The sequence below is a fragment of the Triplophysa dalaica genome, chromosome 24 (assembly GCF_015846415.1).
Source record: "Triplophysa dalaica isolate WHDGS20190420 chromosome 24, ASM1584641v1, whole genome shotgun sequence".
In the NCBI taxonomy this organism is placed as follows: Eukaryota; Metazoa; Chordata; class Actinopteri; order Cypriniformes; family Nemacheilidae; genus Triplophysa; species Triplophysa dalaica.
The window spans coordinates 464,199-487,606 of NC_079565.1; the positions used below are offsets into that span (position 1 = coordinate 464,199).

Sequence of the window (23,408 nt, forward strand, 5' to 3'; positions counted from 1 at the left end):
TGGTTCTCATTAAACTCTTGAGAGAGAGAGATGAAGATAGCAAAGGCTTGTGAGCTCGCTGCGTCTGAGCCTTGTACATAAATGCTCTTAAGATGTCTCCGGACCATGAGTCTGGTCTGCATTAGAGTGTGTCTTCAGAAGCCCGTATGAAGTCACGTTTGTTCATTCTGAACGCACACAAAAGTGCAAAATTACACAAATGTGTTCTTGTCTGATGCGCCGAAACATACCTCGTGCATGCTTCATTCAAGCCATCAAGTGCTCAAATCAATGTAAATTATTATAAAAACAACAAATGTGAGGTTTCAGAAACTCAAGTCTGACCTCAAGTGTTACACATTACACAGGAGATAAATGATTTCTCAAATCACTTGTTGCTTTTATGTTTCTAAGAGGTCACCTGGACAGCGCAAAATAAACAATGAATAAAATAAAGAAACATATTTACACTGAAAGATTGATGTGCCTTAGCAACCATCTAAATAAGAACATTTTAAAAGGACAGTTCACCCCAAAAATTTGATTTTTCTCATCATTTATTCATATTCATGTCATTTCACCGGTATATGTTGTTCTTCAGAGCACAAAAGAAGATATTTTGAAGAATGTTGATAAACAAACAACACTGACCGAACCCCATTGACTTCCATTGTATGAACACAAAACCACCAAGACATTTCTCAAAATATCTTCTTTTGTGTTTTACTGAAGAAAGACTCTCATACACGTTTACAAACACACAAGAGAGAATAAATGAATTAAGAACAGCAGAGCAACAAACAACATCACAGATGATGCAAACATCTATTAGTTACATTCATCCATAAATTATTTAGCCTATTGCGCAACATTTCTTTCTGTTATTTTCCGTAACGTTGAGACACACAGTGTGTGTGTGTGTGTGTTTCTCCAGCTGTGAGCATGTGGCTTTGATTATTGAGCGCTCTGCCCAGAAGGAGTCACTGATTGAAGCTTCAGACTCCAAACTGTTCGTTATGTCGTCTGGCAATTATTTTACTCATGCTTGCTAATTTCAGGAAATTCGATTTGTGTGTGAGACACATGTGTGTCTTAGTGTGTGTGTGCGTGTGTGTGATTGTGTGTCTACTCACTGGCCCGTCAAATCTAAAATGTAAGTGTATCCTGAGATCCGTGAGTTTAATAGAGGGTCCTTCATAGATTATAGTTTGAGAAATCTCAGAACATCTACTACTCAATAAAATGAAGACATCTGCCACCTCATAACAAACCCTCACCAGAAACCAGTTTATTCATTGTGCTATTAGTATACTTCTAAACTAAACATACTTCCAAACTTTTTATGTACTTCTCAGAGAAACACAGCTGTAAACTTGTACTTAAAGACATAAAGTACACTTTAAAAGTGGGCCAATTTAGTTCCAAGAACGGCTCAAACAGTACTCGTACAAGTACACTTATAAAATAAGGTATACTTAAAAAGTATACCTAATATAATGACATTAAAGTTGGTGTTTTTTATGTAACGCAATGAGACTCTCAACATGTTTGTCTTCATGAGATCAGCGTGTGGTTCTGTCCACAACACTTTAAGTACATCTGCAAACTTAGAATGTTGATGTTTGTTGGCATTTGTTGGGGCAGTGTGAATTAACCTAAGTAACCGTAGGATGTTTATGGTTGCTAAGCAACAGAGCCACTTGAGCATTATGATGTGCTGCTGTCACATGTGTATTTGTTCATCTTCATACAATCACAATTGATCCATTTATAATGACAAACAAATTGTCACAAAGCCTACAACAACGATATCAGATAGAATCATCCAAAGAGAATTTTGCGTCACAAGAATTATCAATTTATTTCATAATAAAAACAACGTTAAAATAAAGTAAAAGTGTTTCTCAACGATCATTGATGTCGTGTTCCACCGGCTGTGAAGGTTTGGTGAGACCATCGGTGGACCACACAGTCGTCTGGAAAGAGAGCATCAATCAGTCGAAGTTTCAACAGTCTGAACTATTGCTCAACGGTCTCTGGGAGTGAATGACTGACGTTAAAACACCGATGGCGTGCATTCTTCACATTTCACAGAATACATTTCTAACCAGCAACAGTTTGTAGAAATATTTCATGTCTGCTGATTGAATGATTGCCAACCACAAAGGAAAACAAACCCTGCGTGTGCACATAACTTCAACTTATGACAGAGATATCATTTAATTTAGATCCGTCTCTTTAATCAAACCAGACTCCAGACAATAATGAGAGATCAGAGATTGTGGTTTTACTATTGTAAACACGACTGAAGTAGGCAAAATACAAACTTAAACATGTTTACTTTACTTTGAGTATATATAATAAGAGCATGGTTCTAAAAGTGATTAAACTAAAAGTTAAACAGTATTTGCAGATTTTTTTTTTAAATTAAAACTGAAGTTAATTTTTATAACTGTTTTCGTTTTTATTTTTTTTATTATAATGCTGAGCTTACATATTAACATACCGCATATAATCAGGGAACAAATCTTCATAACTTAACAATTTGTAAATAATTACAATATTTATAGAAAATCATATATTGATCGAGGTACCGTTTTCGTGAATAGAATTTAAGTGTTAACGTCACTTCCGGTTGCACGTTTTCAGCGTCTTCTACGGTTGTCGCTAAAATGATACATATACGGCTGGAAATGGTGCAAAATCTCGCCATACAATTACAATAAATGACATCAGCTAATGCTCACACATACCCTAAACCTAACCACACACACAAAACAATTATATTTCTCAGCTGTTTTCAGCGAGACAACAGATACAGCTAGCTGTATTCCTTAAACCGCCTTCTACAAGCAATCGTCCCCAAAGATGAGCACCGCCATCACAACGTACTAATGAAAAACACACCTTAGCAACCGATTATTGACAGCCTGACAACCACCCACAGCAAACTAGTATTTCTGCATTAACTTCGTCAAGTGGCAAACGGCAACAGTAACTAAAGTGACTGAAGTATTACTGAGTTTAATATTTTAGCGGACCAGTCTTGACTCTGAACTCGCGTTTTTCTGTGAGAGTGAGGCCCCGCCCACCCGCAGCGCGGAGACGCCCGAACGCGCAGCGCGGAGACGCGCTCATTAAAACTCCGGTCAGTCTGACGGGCGCTGTTTCTCCTCTCGTGAGTTTTGAGAAGTGAACTTTAGTGTTGTGTTGTGATAATGTCTCTCTGTGCGATAGTGTTGATCTGTCTGTGCGGTGTCCTGAAGGCACAGGGTGAGTTTACCTTTAATATTCTTATTCATCATCTTTCAATGCGTTCATCTCATGTGTTAGTTTCAACATTTAGTGTTTTCTGATGTTGATGTTTAATCGCACTCTGGTGAACATTTACTGATCATAACTGATCTCTTATTGAAAGTTTGTAATGTATGGATTGGAATGGTACATCATAGTTGTGTAATGTATTCCGGTATATTTAGGAAAGTCACGGACTCATTTCCTATGAGAAAGTGTGTAATATCCCTCCTATAGAAGAGAAAGAGATCTATAATGGGAATTGTATTGGTTTAATGGGACCTATAATGGCTATACAAGAAGGGTCCCCACAACATGCGGAGAGCCTCAGATGTGAATGCTGACCTGAGATCAGTGGTTTATGAGTTAGAATCAGTGTTGTGATAAAAGGAAAGTCTAAACAGTGTTGAGTCATGGGGGAGCAGACCCCCGCTGGTTCTAGATGTTGATTTAGGCTTTAACGGCCGTACGGGCTCAACAAAACCAAGGACTTCTGGGATCGAGTGACCCCACATAGAGCCTCAATCAGTCTGTACGGCTCCTCAGGTGAACTCACCAAAAATACAACGTTTATTCTTCACACATTTGTGTTATTCTGACAGATTTGGGTTCTGGTCGTAACTCACGGTGACACAATAAGTGTGTTTATTTTCACATCGCCAGCAGAACTCCACCAGTTTACCTGCACAATGACATGGGGGTGAGCTTTGGGTTATGAGGCTCCACTCATTTGTCGTCTTTAACACAGAGGTCAGGTGCTGAAGTGCATTATGGGATTGCTTTTATGTGAGATGTGTCTATAACACCTGTACATGTTGCCTTTGAAGGTTTAATGAGGGTGCCGGGAGTGCTGAAGTATTGAACGTGATTGATTTATCTCTGCCGGGAGAGTTCACCCAAAAATTGAATTTCTGTCATCATTTATTCACTCTCTTGTCATTTTAAACCTGTATGACTTCCTTCCTTCTGCAGAACACAAAAGAAGATATTTGGTACAATGTCGATAACTTTTTCCAAGGACCACAATGGAACTTTTTGGTGTTATCCTTGACAAGAGTGTGATGCTCACGTATAGTCACGCTATGTCTACTCAAATCAAATTAATAATATAAAATCAACCGAACAGCGGTGGCAGCCATTGACTTCTATTGTATGGACATAAAACCAATGCAAGTGAATGGCTGCCATCGCTGTTCGGTCAACAACATTTCTCAGAATATCTTCTCTTGTGTACTGTGGAAGAGAGAAAGTCATACAGGTTTGACAGGACAAGAGAGTGAGGAATTCATGACCGAATTTTCATTTTTGGGTGAACTATCCCTTTAAGGATTTAAATGAGATTAAAATAAGAGAAATGTGGCTGCGCAGCTAGAATCATTTGTGTTGTTGGTGATGGTGATGTTGTGAGATTTTAGGCATTTGGGCACATTCTTCTCACAGTTTAATAGAGACACTGAACTCAAGAATCAAAGCTCACTCGCTTTTATAAACAATTGAACTATTTGTTTGTTTTTTTGGCTTTTTAGAGAACTCTTCATACAGAAATGACCGTAAAGTTTACTGCTCAATTAAAATAAAACCTAATTCACGTATTAAAGGGATAGTTTAGCCAAAAATATAAATTAAGTCGTTTATTCACTCTAATGTGTTTGTTTCGTCAACTCAACCTAACTCAAAAAAAGATTTTTTGTGATCGACCTTTTATTTTTATAGAGTGAAAATATGTAAAGTCTTATTCATGAAAAAAGTATACATACCTCTGAACAGTCCCTCCAACATTAAAAGAAGATATTTTGAGAAATGTCTCAGTGGTTTTGTGTTCATACAATGGAAGTCAGCAGGGGTAACTGAATACAATTTTTATTTATAATATATAATATCTCTGTAAAGAGAAAATTCATATGATTGTTCGTATGGCTCGTTGCTCTCAATGAAATAGAAACGTGAAGAAACGAGTGCATATAAAATCCATTTGGCATTATCATCCGTGTGTCTGAAGACGAGATGTCCAGAACCACTCGCATGCCAGATATTTGTCATGTTTTGGCAGAATAAGGAAACCATGGGGAAATGATCCGGTCCAGTCCAGTTGTGACTGTGGACTCATGGCTCTTTGGAAATGTGGAAGTTTTGTGCTGTTTAATCGTTGGGAGAGAGGCAGACGTGGTTGGTCAGCCGCCCGCCAGACAGAAAACATTTGGCACCGGTGGAAAAATACTGCTGGAACAAATAAACAAGAGAGAAGAGAAGCAAAGCCGAGCAAGAGAAGAACTCTTTCAAATCTTCAGTTAGCAAATGGCTTTGAAGAAAGTGAATCTGACTTTAAATGAGTAGAAAAACATAACTGGATATGAGGCCGGCACAAGCCTTTACGGCCCTAAGCAGAATTTTATTTGGGGGTCCCCCTGTGCCCCCAATGCAATCGATTATTGTCAATGTTTGATTATATGCATGCACACTTTATACCTAACACACCCAATTCTATTTCTAGTTCTAGCTGTGTTTGGGATGTATCAATGTCATAAAAACAAAAGACACAGAAACCTTCATACAAGTGTATTGTGATTGTCAAAACATTTGATCATTTTATTACTTCAAATTTTAGGTGAACTGTCCCTTTAAATTCTAAGCACAGACCATACAAAGGTTCTGGAATTTATTTTTCAATGCATTTAACTATTTGCAAAGAATGTATTTAAAATAAATCATTTTTATTTTATTGTAACCACAACCTATAGATGCCCTTTTAAAGCCACATAGCCCTTGAGGATGATTTCATCTTTTTTTGTGTAACTTGTTAACCATTTAAATAAATTTACAATATGCACACAATAATTATTAAACTTATCCCAAATGAAACGCTGAATTGACAGAGAATTATAAATGACATGAATCGCGTTAATTACATATTTTTAATCTACATCAGCAATCCGAAATTAACATTTCTTAAAAAAGAAATGATTCTTTTAAGAACATTTGACTGGATCGGTTCTTTAGGGAAACAAATCCATGGATCTTCTATAGCATCCCTACGAAGAACAATTTGTAGGACCTTTGTTTCCAAATTAATTTTATTTTTGATCCCCAAAGAATCAGTCTGCAAAGGTTCAAAGAATGAGTTCTTACATTCACTTTCAAAAAATAAATGTCCCTAAAAGGTTCTTCGTCAGGTTTTCTCAACATCCACTGTTTGACCTAAAGGTTCTCTGTTGTGTGGATGCATCTCCTCTCGCATCATTAGTCGTGTCATGAGTTGAAGCATCATGACCATGAACCCTGACCTGTGACGGAGACGATCTGTCAATTTAGCTGCAGTTACGGACTTCATACAAGAAAAACATTGAGTTTTCAGACATGGATGTCTGTCGGTGGTCGATGTCTGTTTTAATAAGCACATGACATGTAACGCCTGGACTATATTTCAGACTAAATAAAGTGTCTCTGATTGGAGTTTTAAAGTTTCAAGTCTTTCCTGTTTTTATTTTCCAGAGACGACAGATCCCATCTCACTGGATGACTGTTGTAAAGATGGTAAAGAGAGAGGTCAAGAGTCACAGGACTGCTCCAGCCTGCCGCTCATCTCTGAATCCACCACCTGCAGGTCAGATCCGCCCCCGACTGACTAGAAAACACTTAAAAAGAATAATCTGGTGCCAGTAAAAGATGATTCATATCCCTGTGTGTCCCTGATCCCTGATCTAGACCAGTGCTTCTCAAACTGGGGGGCGGAAGATGGATCTGGGGGGGCCACAGATTTTTTGGGCATTTTATGAAGTATTGAAATTCAGCATAGATTTTATGCAATCAAACATAAAAAAATAAGATTGATGTTCCAGCATTGTATTACTGAATATGTTTTTGGTTTAATTAGAATTCTAAGTTTAAGATTATAAGTCTTTATTTGGGGGGCCACAGAGCAATGCATTCTTCACAAAGGGGGCCTTAAAAAAATAAGTTTGAGAACCACTGAGCTAGACGGCCTCACGAGACTCACAAATCAGGTTATTTGAGTCCAAATCTGCTCAGGGCTCATTCAGTGGAACAAATAATGTCAAAGGTCTCTTTCGTTAGAAAATAAAACAACTTTTATCAAACATATAATGGCTTGAATCTTTGAAGCAACACTAAGACAGTGATGAAGAGTTTTCTGTGAGCTGCGCTTGAGTTCAGGTTAAGTGTGAAACACGGCGAGACATTTCAAATAGTTGTTTTTTATTTCACAGAACGAGATTTATTTTCTGGCTTAAATATATGACATGTTACGCAGAGAATATGTCCCAAATTGACTTTTGAAACTCTTTTAGAAGAAATGCAACGAGAAATGACATTTTAAGAGCGTTGTTTAATTATCATCCCTCAGCAGATTTTGACTCATTTTCCCAATCCACAAAATTCCCCTTAGTCAGACGGTGAAGAAATATCTGTGTGAAGAACAGTAGATGTGCTCTCAGACCTGTGTTGAGATGTTTCTGTAAGGATGGATGAGTTGAGTTTCTCTGCTCCTCACGTCAGCTCAGTGGACCAAAGCCAAACCGTGACGTCCTTTAGACGAAATAGTGTCGTAACATCTTAACATCTGTCCTGTGATGTGGAAAAGATGCAAACAGTGATGTGATGTTCTTTCCCATCTGATATCTCCTTTATTTATTTATTTATTTATGACCTTGTCACACATTGAGACTCGCTTGCTAGACTAAAATGTGTAGGTTTTTTTGTCTACAGTATGTGTTGACATGTATATGTTGTGTTTTGTGTATTATAGGATAGCTCAGGAACAGTGTTGTGCTGCAGTTCTAGAAGACAATACCTGTACCACCGGCATCAACATGGCGAAGGACCAGGGAAGCTGTGATGCTCTTTTATCCAGCAGTACATGTGAAACAAAGACATCCAAGGTGTGTGTGTGTTTCTGTGTGTTATAAGCGTGACTCAGAGTAACTGAGTCTAAAATGAACTCATGGTAGCACTTAATACTAGCAGTGTGCAGTAACAATGCTCATCCCTTAAAACAAATTTAGAAAACCGTAGTAACCATCAATTTAACATCGTCTCAATTCAGGAACTTTCAAATGTACAAACAAAATAGACACACAATCTTAACTCAAAATATACACAAAGTAACATGTTTGGTTGAGCACACCAGTAATGAGCAATCAGAAATACAAATTAAGAACAAACAAAAAATATAAGCAAAAATAGGAATGAAAGAAAGAAAAAAGTATTACTGCGGGAACTAGTTTATTCATAATATTTAGTCTAAAACTATGGGAATACAAATGGCAGTGTCCCACAAAACATGATTTCTCTACTTATACCATGGTAAAAAATCACAGTTTTCACAAGTGCAAAGTTACAAAAAAAGGTCTTGCAGATGATGCCGTTGTTTTTGCCACGTCTACACACGTGACGTGATCATGCAGACGCGTAGAGTTACTTAGAAGACACTTAGAAGATTAAGAAGAGAGATAATATATCTTCACTTGAAACACTCTGTTCTTTCATCATAACAAACTTATGAACATCTCACAAAAATATGTGCTTGTGCTGTAGTGTATTCACAAATCACACTTTGGTTTGGAATCGTATCCACTACAGTGATTTTCAAACATTTTCAAGTGTCCAGAGAGCGACGGCAGACTCATTTTTTATTCGGGGAGATCTTGTGTATACACGTCTGTGAGATGCGTCACAAAAACATCATCAATCTGTTTTGTGAAGAATAACTCTTGTGTTTATCAACCGATGAGAGCGGGCGATACGAGCCTTTAGATGAGCTAAAGATGAATATTGGTCTCTGTTTATATTGAGCAGGAGTGAACTTGCCCACGTCAGTAAAGTAAAGAGTGTTCCTGTCAGGACGGATTATCTCTGCCAGACGTCAGCGTGAGTGATGATGTGACATCAAACACACCTGAGTGAATTTTAACATCAGCCTGGATTCTAGGAAACATTCGTCTGGGTTTGTCAGCGTGATGCTGTACAGATATTAATCTTGTAAAGTAGGTCTGAACGCAGAAATGATTGATCACGGTGTGCGGTTTCATCCAACACAAGACTGGAAGAGTTTAACATCTCGGCACAGAACCCAAGCAGAACATATTTCTTTCTCCCCACAGGTGTTTCACAAAACTAGAATCAGTTTACGAGACAAGTATTCATCACCTGAGGGTTGTTTATTGAATTATATAATCACTGACGTCTTAAAGTTTAGAATATTTAATCTAGCGTGTCAAACGATTAATTACATCTAAAATAGAAGTTTGTTTTTATGTAATATATGTCGGTGTACTATTCATATTCATGAAGTATTTATGAACACATGCACATAAATGCATATATTTAAGAAACATTTAAAAATAAATGTTAAAAAAGAGTTTCAATTATTGGTAATTCCTAAATATGTTTATAAATACGAAATGAATATTCACAGTACACGGACATATATTATATTAGCACAAACTTTTATTCTGGATGCGATTCATCGTTTGACAGCCAAAGTTTAAACCTTTTGAAAATACTTTCTTGAAAAAGAACTTCAATATAGTATACTAAAATATATTCGACTAAAGAGAGGTTTTTTCTTTATGGGGTCTTTAGTTTGAAGAGAACAAAAAGATGTGATGTTGTCGTCTGCAGATGTGTTGTGAGTGTTGTTTGCTGGGCCGGTCGGCTCAGGAACGCGGGCTGTCATGTGACCTCAGTCTCCCGGTGGGGTATCAGTGCGGTCTGGTGTCTCGGGCGTGTTGTGTGGACCGCTCGCCCGGCGCTGATGTGAACTCTACAGACGGTGAGAATCTCAAAACCAGCGCACACATGCTTTTTATTGATGATGATGTTGAGTTCTGTTTCCCTCTGGTGGTCATGTGAGGAGATCTCTACAGCTTTTCATGTGTATGAACTTTGTCTTGTGTAGATTATATATACTATAGATGACTGGACATTAATTGTGAACCCGTAAATATAACTTCATAACTCTAATGATTTGCTTTTAAATTATTTTGCTTTGTTTGTACAGGTGGAGCTTTAGTGAGCGATACACCGAGTGCAGAAGATCGATGCAAAGGTCTTTTTGTTTATATACATTATAAATACATTACAGAAATTAGAGATTCACACTTTTTTTAAAGGTTAAGAGTCACTTGACTGAAATGTTGAAGAACGTTTTGATCGAAAAATATAATTGTGCCAAAAGATCAATTAATTTTGTAACCAAATATGGTCAGAGGTGTTACATTTCCCTGACACGCTTACAGTATTCCACCAATCACTACACACTGATGAACTGGCCAATCACAGCACACCTCACTTTTCAGAGCGATGAGATTTGTCAAAAATCTGTGTGTTTCAAACGAGATACAAACATGCACAGTATGTGGAAAATACAGCGTTTGTGAACCTTAAATCTAAAACACACCATAATATTCATTTTAGCCCTGTCACACGACCCCTTTAACATAATTCTCAAAGTTACCTTTTTATTCAACAGTTTTGATAAGTTATTCATAATATACTGTAGTTTTTCCATTAGCATGAGTGAGTGACACTAAGCGTTTGTCAGTATTTTCTGTGTTTATGATCTTAATGATGTTTGTGTGTGTTGAAATAAAAGCGGCCAGATGTGCCCAGCGCTGTGTGAACGGGACGTGTGCATGTTTCAAGGGATACAAGTTCAAGGCCGATGGACAAAACTGTGAAGGTGCGTAAAAACATCCCTCAAACCCAAACCACAACACCAGTCCTTTTCTAATGTCTCTCTCTCATTCACTTTCTCTCTCTCTCTCTCTCTCTCTCATTCACTTTCTCTCTCTCTCTCTCTCTCTCACTCTCTCTCTCACTCTCTCTCTCTCTCTCTCACTCTCTCTCTCTCTCTCTCTCTCTCATTCACTTTCTCTCTCTCTCTCTCTCTCTCTCACTCACTTACGTTCTCTCTCTCTCTCTCTCTCTCTCTCTCTCTCTCTTGCAGACATTAATGAATGTTTGTTGGGGGCTCATCTGTGTCGCTCTGGTGAGCGCTGTATTAACACCGTGGCTTCATATCGCTGTCAGAGGGAGGTGAGCTGTGGAACGGGGTATGAACTCACAGACAACAACAAATGTGAAGGTAAGAAGACAAACAGACACGGTTAATTTCCTAAAATGATCTGCGTATCATTTACTCGCCCTCCTGACATCCCAAATGTATGGAACTTGCTTTTACCACTTGAACAGGAACAAATCATTTGTTATATCAAAGGTCCAGTGTGTCATTTTTTGGAGGATTTATGGACAGAAATGCAAATATAATATTTGCGTTATCTCGCAAAACGTTTGCGACATTTCCGCAAATTACACATATACTTCTTTACACAAGGATCATCGACCTAGTCTTCCTCAAAATGAGAATATAAATAGATCTCTATATGAACAGGCGACATGGACAAACAGTGGTCTGCACAGTGACTGTAAATCCGAAAAGCGTTAGTGCAAAAATATTCATTAAGAACTTAAATGTTACACCAAATTCAGTTTACACATTAATATTACGCTGAACTTAAACTGGTTTCAGTTATACTACAATATGTAGCACTAAAGTTAATTAGGCCTCCTATTGTTAGTAGCCTAATGATCTTCGGTTTAATACAAATATGTTTACGGGAGAACGCGAGGTTTTGCGAGATAACACAAGTATGTTTGAAAAAATTATCTTCCCTTTCATATATTTTCCACCCCATGTCCCTAAAAGGGCTCCGTATGTTTCTTTCTACTTACACCGCGAGTGAGCGGTTGGTTATAAACATGCATCATTGTTTGTTCTTGTTTGGTTGAATGTTGTTCAGACATTGATGAGTGCGAGTTAGGTTCTCATAACTGCGCGACCGGACTGGAATGTCAGAACACGTTCGGATCGTTCCGGTGTCGACCCATAGAGCAGTGCGGCACAGGATTCATCCAGGACGCTCTGGGGAGCTGCATCGGTCAGTCTGTCATAAAAATAACAGATTTCTGGGTTTGTAATGTTTGTATTTTTACGTGTTATTTGTTGTTTGGTTCCTTCACAGATATAAATGAGTGTTTAAGCATAACCGGACCGTGTCAGCCGGGTCAGATGTGTCTTAACACGGTGGGCTCGTACACTTGTCGGAGAAACTCTGTTAGCTGTGGCCGCGGGTATCACCTGAACACTGAAGGGACTCGCTGTGTAGGTACAGAAATGAGCATTCCTTTGAAATAAAACAGATTTTCTTCTCTCACTAAAGATGCCGTTTCTTCATTATATTAGTGAAAGACATGATTGTGTACGCTCTCTCTCCTGTGGATGTTTGTAGACATCGATGAGTGTGCCGGACCTGATAACGCCTGTGACGGTCACGGCTGTATTAATCTGATGGGATCGTACCGCTGCGAGTGCAGGTCCGGTTTCAACTTCAACAGCATCAGCAAAAGTTGTGAAGGTGAGGATATGTGTGTAAATATCTGCGTTCAAATCTCACAAGCCATATAATATACAAGAACAAATTCACACAAGCCATCTTCTAAACATCCTTCCTTTCTGTTCTTTATTGTCAGACATTAATGAATGCCGGAATTATCCCGGCCGTCTGTGTGCTCACAAGTGTGAGAATGTGCTGGGCTCGTATCAGTGCAGCTGTACCGCTGGATTCAAACTGGCCAGTGACGGACGCAACTGTGATGGTGACGTTTCTTCAACAAAACATTAACAATTAACAATCAGTCTTTATGTAGAAACACGCATAGAGCGTCACATGGACACTTTCACACACAGATGTGAACGAATGTGAGACCAGTCCGTGCAGTCAAGAGTGTGCGAACGTTTACGGGTCTTATCAGTGCTACTGTCGCCGTGGTTATCAGCTCAGTGACATTGATGGAATCACCTGTGAGGGTGCGTGCATCCAACTCCACTATTCTCTTTATAAGATTTCAAAACTTTCTCTTTATGGTTTCATTGTCATCATAATAAATGAAAGTGTGATTTCTCTGTCTGTCCTCAGACATCGATGAATGTGCTTTGCCCACCGGTGGACACATCTGCTCGTATCGATGCCACAACACCCCGGGGAGTTTCCACTGCACTTGTCCCGTGAGCGGGTACACGCTCGCCCCCAACACCCGCAGCTGCCAAGGTCAGAAAACACCACATTAAGGGTCTAAACCCATGAAACAGACAGCTGACTGTGACGCTAAGGTTGTGTTGTTTCTTTTTCGCACGATTAGACATCGACGAGTGTCTGACGGGTACACACACCTGTGCAGAAGCCGAGAGCTGCTTCAACGTTCAGGGAGGATTTAGGTGCCTGAACTTTGAGTGTCCGGCCAACTACAGACGTTCAGGAGAAACGTAAGTGACAATCACACATCCAGACAGTCTGTTAGATTTGTGTCGTTGTGATGTTGAGTCACAGTTAGTGTGTATGGCTGTGAGGATGCTGAAAGGCACAGGTGAGTGTTGTTAACGGTATCAGATCTGCTGGTCACAGTGTGCATGAGTGCAGCGTTCATGATGGCTGCAAACAGAATGCATGAAGAATACAACAGACAAACTCTTCTGCCGATGGAAACACAATACAGCACAACAGTGACCTCCAACCATACCGGAAATTAGCAAATTGTATGTATTTTTGTTATGTTTATGTATTTGCCACGCATATCCAATGCATAGTCAACCCTTATCCATCGAATATTCAACGCATAGTCAATTCATAGTCAACTCGTAGTCAACGCTTATCCAACGCATACCTAACGGTTGTCCAACACGTATTCAATGCATAGTCAACGCATAGTCAACGCTTATCCATCGCTTATTCAACGCATAGCTAACGTCTGTCCAACACATATTCAACGCATAGTCAACGCTTATCCATCGCTTATTCAGCGCATAGCTAACGGTTGTCCAACACATAATCAACGCATAGTCAACGCATAGTCAATGCTTTTCCATCGCTTATGCAACACATATCTAACGGTTGCCTAACACGTATTCATCGCATAGTCAACGCTTATCCATCGCTTATACAACGCATAGTTAACGGTTGTCCAACACATAATCAACGCATAGTCAACGCATAGTCAACGCTTATCCATGGCATATCCTACGCATAGCTAACAGTTGTCTAACACGTATTTAACGCATAGCCAACGCATAGTCAACGCTTATCCATCGCTTATCCAACGCATAGCTAACGGTTGTCCAACACGTACTCAACGCATAGTCAACGCATAGTCAACGCTTATCCATCGCTCATGCAACGCATAGCTAACGGTTGTCCAATACATAGTCAACGCATAGTCAACGCTTATCCATCGCTTATCCAACGCATAGCTAACGGTTGTCCAACACATAGTCAACGCTTATTCAACGCATAGTCAATGCTTTTCCATCGCTTATGCAACACATATCTAACGGTTGTCCAACACATAGTCAACGCTTATTCAACGCATAGCTAACGGTTGTCCAACACGTATTCAACGCATAGTCAACGCTTATCCATCGCTTATCCAACGCATAGCTAACGGTTGTCCAACACATAGTCAACGCTTATTCAACGCATAGCTAACGGTTGTCCAACACGTATTCAACGCATAGTCAACGCTTATCCATCGCTTATCCGACGCATAGCTAACGGTTGTCCAACACATAGTCAACGCTTATCCATTGCTTATTCAACGCATAGCTAACGGTTGTCCAACACGTATTCAACGCATAGTCAACGCATAGTCAACGCATAGTCAACGCATAGTCAACGCATAGTCAACGCATAGTCAACGCATAGTCAACGCATAGTCAACGCATAGTCAACGCATAGCCAACGCTTATCCATCGCTTATCCAACGCATAGCTAACGGTTGTCCAACACGTACACAACGCATAGTCAACGCTTATCCATCGCTCATGCAACGCATAGCTAACGGTTGTCCAATACATAGTCAACGCATAGTCAACGCTTATCCATCGCTTATCCAACGCATAGCTAACGGTTGTCCAACACGTATTCAACGCATAGGCAATGCTTATCCATCGCTTATCCAACGCATAGCTAACGGTTGTCCAACACGGATTCAACGCATAGTCAACGCTTATCCATCGCTTATCCGACGCATAGCTAACGGTTGTCCAACACATAGTCAACGCTTATCCATTGCTTATTCAACGCATAGCTAACGGTTGTCCAACACGTATTCAACGCATAGTCAACGCATAGTCAACGCATAGTCAACGCATAGTCAACGCATAGTCAACGCATAGTCAACGCATAGTCAACGCATAGTCAACGCATAGTCAACGCATAGTCAACGCATAGTCAACGCATAGCCAACGCTTATCCATCGCTTATCCAACGCATAGCTAACGGTGGTCCAACACGTACACAACGCATAGTCAACGCTTATCCATCGCTCATGCAATGCATAGCTAACGGTTGTCCAATACATAGTCAACGCATAGTCAACGCTTATCCATCGCTTATCCAACGCATAGCTAACGGTTGTCCAACACGTATTCAACGCATAGTCAACGCTTATCCATTGCTTATCCAACGCATAGCTAACGGTTGTCCAACACATAGTCAACGCTTATCCATTGCTTATTCAACGCATAGCTAACGGTTGTCCAACACGTATTCAACGCATAGTCAACGCATAGTCAACGCATAGTCAACACATAGTCAACGCATAGTCAACGCATAGTCAACGCATAGTCAACGATTAGTCAACGCATAGTCAACGCATAGCCAACGCTTATCCATCGCTTATCCAACGCATAGCTAACGGTTGTCCAACACGTACACAACGCATAGTCAACGCTTATCCATCGCTCATGCAACGCATAGCTAACGGTTGTCCAATACATAGTCAACGCATAGTCAACGCTTATCCATCGCTTATCCAACGCATAGCTAACGGTTGTCCAACACATAGTCAACGCTTATTCAACGCATAGCTAACGGTTGTCCAACACGTATTCAACGCATAGTCAACGCTTATCCATCGCTTATCCGACGCATAGCTAACGGTTGTCCAACACATAGTCAACGCTTATCCATTGCTTATTCAACGCATAGCTAACGGTTGTCCAACACGTATTCAACGCATAGTCAACGCATAGTCAACGCATAGTCAACGCATAGTCAACGCATAGTCAACGCATAGTCAACGCATAGTCAACGCATAGTCAACGCATAGTCAACGCATAGTCAACGCATAGTCAACGCATAGTCAACGCATAGCCAACGCTTATCCATCGCTTATCCAACGCATAGCTAACGGTTGTCCAACACGTACACAACGCATAGTCAACGCATAGTCAACGCTTATCCATCGCTCATGCAACGCATAGCTAACGGTTGTCCAATACATAGTCAACGCATAGTCAACGCTTTTCCATCGCTTATGCAACGCATAGCTAGCGGTTGTCCAACACATAGTCAACGCATAGTCAACGCTTATCCATCGCTTATCCAACGCATAGCTAACGGTTGTCCAACACATAGTCAACGCTTTTCCATCGCTTATGCAACGCATAGCTAGCGGTTGTCCAACACATAGTCAACGCATAGTCAACGCTTATCCATCGCTTATTCAACGCATAGCTAACGGTTGTCCAACACGTATTCAACGCATAGTCAACGCATAGTCAACGCATAGTCAACGCATAGTCAGCGCATAGTCAGCGCATAGTCAGCGCATAGTCAGCGCATAGTCAGCGCATAGTCAGCGCATAGTCAGCGCATAGTCAGCGCATAGTCAGCGCATATTCAGCGCATAGCTAACGGTTGTCCAACACATAATCAACGCATAGTCAACGCATAGTCAACGCATAGTCAACGCATAGTCAATGCTTTTCCATCGCTTATGCAACACATAGTCAGCGCATAGTCAGCGCATAGTCAGCGCATAGTCAACGCGTAGTCAACGCTTATCCATGGCTTATCCTACGCATAGCTAACGGTTGTCCAACACGTATTCAACGCATAGTCAACGCTTATCCATCGCTTATTCAACGCATAGCTAACGGTTGTCCAACACGGATTCAACGCATAGTCAACGCTTATCCATCGCTTATCCAACGCATAGCTAACGGTTGTCCAACACGGATTCAACGCATAGTCAACGCTTATCCATCGCTTATCCAACGCATAGCTAACGGTTGTCCAACACGTATTCAACGCATAGGCAACGCTTATCCATCGCTTATCCAACGCATAGCTAACGGTTGTCCAACACGGATTCAACGCATAGTCAACGCTTATCCATGGCTTATCCTACGCATAGCTAACGGTTGTCCAACACGGATTCAACGCATAGTCAACGCTTATCCATGGCTTATCCTACGCATAGCTAACGGTTGTCCAACACGTATTCAACGCATAGTCAACGCTTATCCATCGCTTATTCAAGGCATAGCTAACGGTTGTCCAACGCATAGTCAGCGCATATCCATGCATTTCCAACACATATCCAACGCTGGTCGAGAATAACTTCCTGTTTAAGTCTTTTAACGCTACACAAACATTTGAACTAAATACTTCCACCAGAACACCGAATCAAAAAGTTAATGGAACATCTTTAAGATTGAATTATATCTGTAAGACTTGAAAATGAATCAAACTGAAACCGTAAGTGCTTCTGGACCAGTGTTTACATCTGGCGAAGTCTTCTATAACCGTACAAGGACCAGGAAAAATGGGTATATATAAAAAAACTTTAGGAACCCACCTGTTGTGCTGTATACAAGACTGATCAGTCACTCTGAATGCCACGCCCCCTCAAACAAACCCCACCCCCTCTAAAATCACACTTTTCTGCATGTGGTGCACCGCAGCGTTCTAACCCCGCCCTCTCTCTCTCTCTGTCTCTTTTCCCTCCATGTTCCTCTCTTTGCAGCCGCTGCGAACGCTTGCCTTGTAATCACAGTAGCGAGTGTCTGGCCTTGCCTGTGAGAATAACCTACTACCACCTGACATTCCCAACCAAAATTCCCATTCCCACCAACATCTTCCGCATGGGTCCCTCCAACTCAGCGCTCGGGGACGACATCGAGGTGGGCATCGTGGACGGTAACCAGGAAGGCTATTTCTCTGCCCAACGTCAGGATCACGGCGGCGTGCTGGTGGTCCAGAAACCCATCGCGGTCCCTCAGGACTTTGAAATCTCTCTGGAGATGAAACTTAGGCGATACGGACACCTCAGCGTTTATCTGTTCAAGATACGCTTGTTTGTAACCCCGGAGGACCTGAGCAATGCCATCACTGAATGAATGAATTGATCTGATATATTAAATTCATGTTTCTAGAAGCGCACTGCTTTAGTAGTTAAAATGTGATAAGAGCGAGTGTCTCGAGACCGTTCATTTGGATACTTTAACAAAATCAAAAGAAATATCATATGGTAATCCTTCTTTAAAGGAATAATTCACCCGGTTATGAAAACCTCTCCTCATCCTCATGTCATCCCAAATACAGTTATGACCACTTTGGCTTTATTCTGATGTTGGACCCGGACCTCGTAAAAGCCCAAAGTATTGTCAATCGATCTACTGGGTTGGTAAATGTCTTCTGATGCCCAATGATATGTCTGTGAGAGAAAACCAGTCACGTTTGAAGCTTATTTACAGAACTTAAAACAATCTTAAAATATGGTGAAAATGATGATAACTTCAAATCCTATTGGGATTGCTTTCCTGTAGCTCAGTGGTAAGAGCATTGAGTTAACAACGTGGGTTTGATCCCAGGGGGTCACAAATACCTATGTAAAATGTTTAGGATAAAGCAATGTAAGTCACTTCGGATAAAAGCGTCTGACAAATGCCTAAATGTAAATGTAAATAATTTGTCTCATGACAAAATAGCATTTGAGAACTTAAAGGACAAGTGAGAACCAAAGAAATGATCAGTTTTAGACCAGTCGGACGTGGTTGTTCTGGTTTTAGTTTCACTAAATAAGCTGAAAACATGATTTGTGCATTCTGGAGCTTTTGAACATTTTGATCAAACTTATTTGTGATGTCATGAGTGAGTGATTGAGATTTTATTTTATATTCGGGTGAACTGTACCTTTAAGAAAATTCTGTTGGCATTTTCTCGTCCTCATTGTTATTGTAAATCCATATGCTTTTATTTGTTTAGTGCTTTAGTCATGGCATTTGATCACAAAACATACAGAAAGAACGCTCTCATATGACTTCTAAAGGAGTTCCAGTCATATAAAACTGCTTTTATCAATATTACAGTTTAAATGTTTTGTAGTCGAAATAAACTATATTAGTATGAAAAGAGAACGATTATTTTAATATCCACTTTGTGTACCAGCAAAGGGGTTTAAGAACACAATGGAGGTGAGATGATAAAGGTTTTATTTTTAAATGGGGCATTGATAACACTGTGGTGGTGTCATGTGTGAGAACAATAGACTTGAGTTGAACATTACTGCTGTAAACAGAATCCAAACACTGAGAGCCGTTTGTTTTCTCGTGTATCAGAACTGCTGTTATGTGACTTCTCTGTGTAGTCTGCAGTGTAGTTAACATTCCCTCCTGATCTCTGATCTGTATGAACTCAGCCACTAGATGGCGCTTTCAGCCAAAGCAAAGCAAGTCAACCTAAGTGAACGGTTGCCCAGTCAGTTTATCCTTTAGATTTTGTTATTCATTCAGTCTTTTATTTTCTAATAAAATATTACCGATGTCATGGAGTTATGATTGGTGTTTAATAACATGGGTAATGATTTTTCTGGGCCTGTTGCTCTGCGCAGGACGGTTGAAGGGACGGCAGGTGAGCTGGTGATGATGGTGGAGGTCACACTTGTGTTCGGGTTTCACTGCACAACGTTTTATCATGTTGTCACATCTGATGTAATCTTAAACCAGTCTCAGGTGGTTAATTTCAAATGTTGGAAAATCAGCATAAAAAACAGGTTTGGTATGTTTTGATGCTGGTTTAAGATGGTCATGTGCTGGTCCTTGGCTGATTTAAGCGGATCATTTACTGGTCCTTAGCTGGTTTAAGATGGTCCTAAGCTGGTTTAAGATGGTCATGTGCTGGTCCTTGGCTGGTTTAAACTGGTCCTCTTTTGGTCCTTGGCTGGTTTAAACTGGTCCTCTTTTGGTCCTTGGCTGGTTTAAGCCGGTCAAACCAGCATCAAACATGCCTTTCCTAGCATATGTTGTTGTTTTCAACAGGGCAGTTCAGCGTGGCTATACTGGGAGACCAGTACAAACCAATTTAAACTACCTTAGACCAACAAACCACCTCAGGCTGTTTGAAGCTGTCCCTTTCAAAAATGAACAATCATTTTATTATTAATACAACCCCAAAAATTATAGCAACTACAGTGAAATGTTACTATAAAAAGCATGCTTCACATTCTAAACATTTAAAAAGGGAAAACACGTTCACTTTTGCCTGCCATGTCTCCAATGTTATATAAAGCATTAATACTGTGAATTTGCTTATTTTGACATAACTATTTGTTTTAATCATCCTAGTACCTCGGTCTGTTTTCGGCACATGTGTTGTAGGTTGTTTCCAGGCACATAGTGTCCCCACACAGCTAGGTGGCGTTGTGCTGGTTTCCATCTCTGTCCCACACACACACACTTTCTGACAGTGAATTATGAGATTCTGGGCTTTGGACGGTGGTCTGAACAATTTGTGGCGGAGCTACATCGCCGCTGCGCACCAAGAAATGAGGCCCACTGTGTTAGTGTTGGTGCTTTATCAACACCCGGACTATAAATAATAATTACTAGAGTAAAAGAAGAGAGCTTTCGCTTGACCATGAGCGCAGCCGTCCAAAAACTCTGTTTTCCCCTCAAGCAACACGTTGGGATATGTCCACGTGACGGGCCGGGCGACGAGTTTACCCCTTGGATGAGGGGAAATTACCGCTTGCTGTAAGACCCTGATGTTGGCTTTGATGTTCGCTGACAGGCGGGTTTAGCCTCGGGTCTTAATTTGTGGCGTTCGCCCCTCGAGTCGAAAGATCCGTCCCGCTCTCCCTCCGCATGTCGTGCACAAGTTGGGTATTATAAGCAGGGAGAACATTTGGCGGTTTTGGCCCAGATCTAAGCAAAACACGGACCCACCCGCTAATTGCTAATTACAGGTCTATGCCCAGCGGTGGCTTGACTTCTCTGTAAGGGGCTTCTCCCCTCTCGGCCGGTAACCTGATCTGAGCTTTGGGGTTTAGCTACAGCTCCTGCGTTCCATGAAAGAGTGCAGAGATGGATGGATAACTAATCACGGCACGTCTCCAGACCTCTCCGGCCCGCCGGGGTCTAATTCATTTGCGCGTTAGTTTAAACAGATGCACACATTCGACTACACTTTACTGGAGTTCTCCAATGGAATTGGATTACGAGAATTTGGTAATTCCACCGGCGAGCAGATCGTGGGACAATTGTCAAAGTCATCCCCTAAATTCACACATCTAGGGAAGTATTTAAAAAAACTATGATTCATCTTCATTAATCGCAACCAGAATAAAAGTTTGTGTTTACATAATATATATCTGTGTACTGTGCATAATAATTTTGTATTTATTCAATCATACACATACATGCATAGATTTAAGGAAAGTCTTAAAAATTAATAACAGACTCAAATGGGTCCATTGTTAACATCAAGTTTATAAAGTCCATCTGGGAAGCGTGATTTGATGAGAAATGCTTGCGTTTATGTTGAGACGTCTGACTTGTGGTTGCTAACATGGCCAAGACTAATGTCTTCTCGAAGTTGGCCACCAAACCAAAGAGATCTCGATGAATCTCTCCCAGAGTCCTTCTTATTCACATTTGAGCTGTTACAGAGATGTGCTCCAAAATCTTTGCCCGAACACCCAGAGAACGTACAAAACGCAGCTTTAAAAGAAGTCAGAGGAGTCGAGTAGTGTTGTCAGGAAGTCCAGGATTTAGGGCTCCCCCGTACCATAAATTCCACACCAAATTTTGGGACGCAGAACTGGGAATGCTGTGCTAAACCAAATGTTTTCAGGAGAACGTTTTACATCAATGTCACAATTTTGAAAAAACATTGAGTGGCTGACAGGAAACTTGACCGCCGATTCTCCTGTGGTGGGATTTTTGGCCTCTCGTCATGTTCTGTCCACTCCCCCCCCGAAAACCTAATTGTTTGTGTTAGGAGCTCCGTTTTAAGAACGCCCGTTGTATTTGCGCACATAATATTTATTTAGTGAAGGTTTCACTCGCCTGCTGGGTGCTTGGTTCTGCGGTGGGTTCTGCTGGAAGTCGTCCGGTTGTTGGAGACCCTCGACTGTGAAGGAAGATTATTTTCCCCAGTCAACACTAGAGATCAGGGCCTGTTTGTCTGTGACGTCTCACAAGGGGTCCTACTGTGCCTGAAGCGGCTTTGCATTGTAGCGTGTCTTCATTGAAGCCGGTGCGGACAGAGAGAAACTCAACCCCACATCGTTAGCGTGTATTCCTTTGGCAGAAGCAATGTTTTGATCAAGAAAGAAACTGGCATATAGTTCATGACGGTTCATTTCTTCCAGCAGGTCAAGGGTGGATCGTGCAGATATCATCCAGTGTGGGAAATCCTGCCAACCTAATGACGTATCCTGCATCCAGAACCCCATCCACTCCATCTCCAACACGGCTATCTCGCTTCCCACCTTCAGAGAATTCACCAAACCAGAGGGTACGAGCTTTCATATCTAGATTTTATTACCGTAGCGTAATTTTTACATGAATGGTATTCTTCGCAGGCCACTTAGAAGCAAACTTAGTAAACTTAGCCAAGTCATCGTAAGCATGTGGTTATTAAAAAAGTGAGCTGTGCGGGTTGCTAGCTATAAACATGTCTAGCTATCTGACTAGCTTAACATGATAATCTGTTGAGTGTTCCGCCAAAGTGATGTTTGACGGCCTAAACTATATTCATTGCACTGTAATGCGTTTTACTAATCCCAAACTTTCTTTCATCAACAGAAATCGTGTTCCTGAGGTCCCACATACCTCCAAACTTCTTTCACACGGAATCCATGGATATCTTCTACGACATTCTCGACGGGAACGTCAACAACTCATTTGACATCATCAAGCGTCTGGATCACAGCATGGTCGTGGGTGAGTGTCGCTCCGGCATGCGGCTAACAATGCCGAAGGACCGCAAGCTCAGGAA

General features: G+C 40.8%; 1 protein-coding gene across 4 annotated transcripts in view; it reads left to right on the forward strand.

The window, feature by feature from the left end:
* Positions 1–3,118: 3,118 nt before the first annotated feature.
* The window catches only part of fbln1 (fibulin 1), a 28,921-nt gene continuing 8,631 nt past the window's right edge, over positions 3,119–23,408 (forward strand). For 2 of the 4 annotated variants that reach the window (XM_056739299.1, XM_056739300.1), the window contains exons 1-16: positions 3,119–3,252; positions 6,763–6,874; positions 8,036–8,168; positions 9,910–10,060; positions 10,289–10,336; positions 10,883–10,969; positions 11,237–11,374; positions 12,090–12,227; positions 12,312–12,455; positions 12,579–12,704; positions 12,820–12,945; positions 13,037–13,156; positions 13,266–13,397; positions 13,489–13,612; positions 22,780–22,925; positions 23,216–23,353. In XM_056739299.1, coding sequence (XP_056595277.1) covers positions 3,198–3,252; positions 6,763–6,874; positions 8,036–8,168; positions 9,910–10,060; positions 10,289–10,336; positions 10,883–10,969; positions 11,237–11,374; positions 12,090–12,227; positions 12,312–12,455; positions 12,579–12,704; positions 12,820–12,945; positions 13,037–13,156; positions 13,266–13,397; positions 13,489–13,612; positions 22,780–22,925; positions 23,216–23,353 — 1,918 coding nt within the window. In that variant the 5' untranslated portion in view covers positions 3,119–3,197. Of the gene's footprint in view, positions 3,253–6,762; positions 6,875–8,035; positions 8,169–9,909; positions 10,061–10,288; positions 10,337–10,882; positions 10,970–11,236; positions 11,375–12,089; positions 12,228–12,311; positions 12,456–12,578; positions 12,705–12,819; positions 12,946–13,036; positions 13,157–13,265; positions 13,398–13,488; positions 13,613–18,153; positions 19,960–22,779; positions 22,926–23,215; positions 23,354–23,408 lie in introns of those variants that run through there. The other 2 variants (XM_056739302.1, XM_056739303.1) reach the window with 2 other exon arrangements.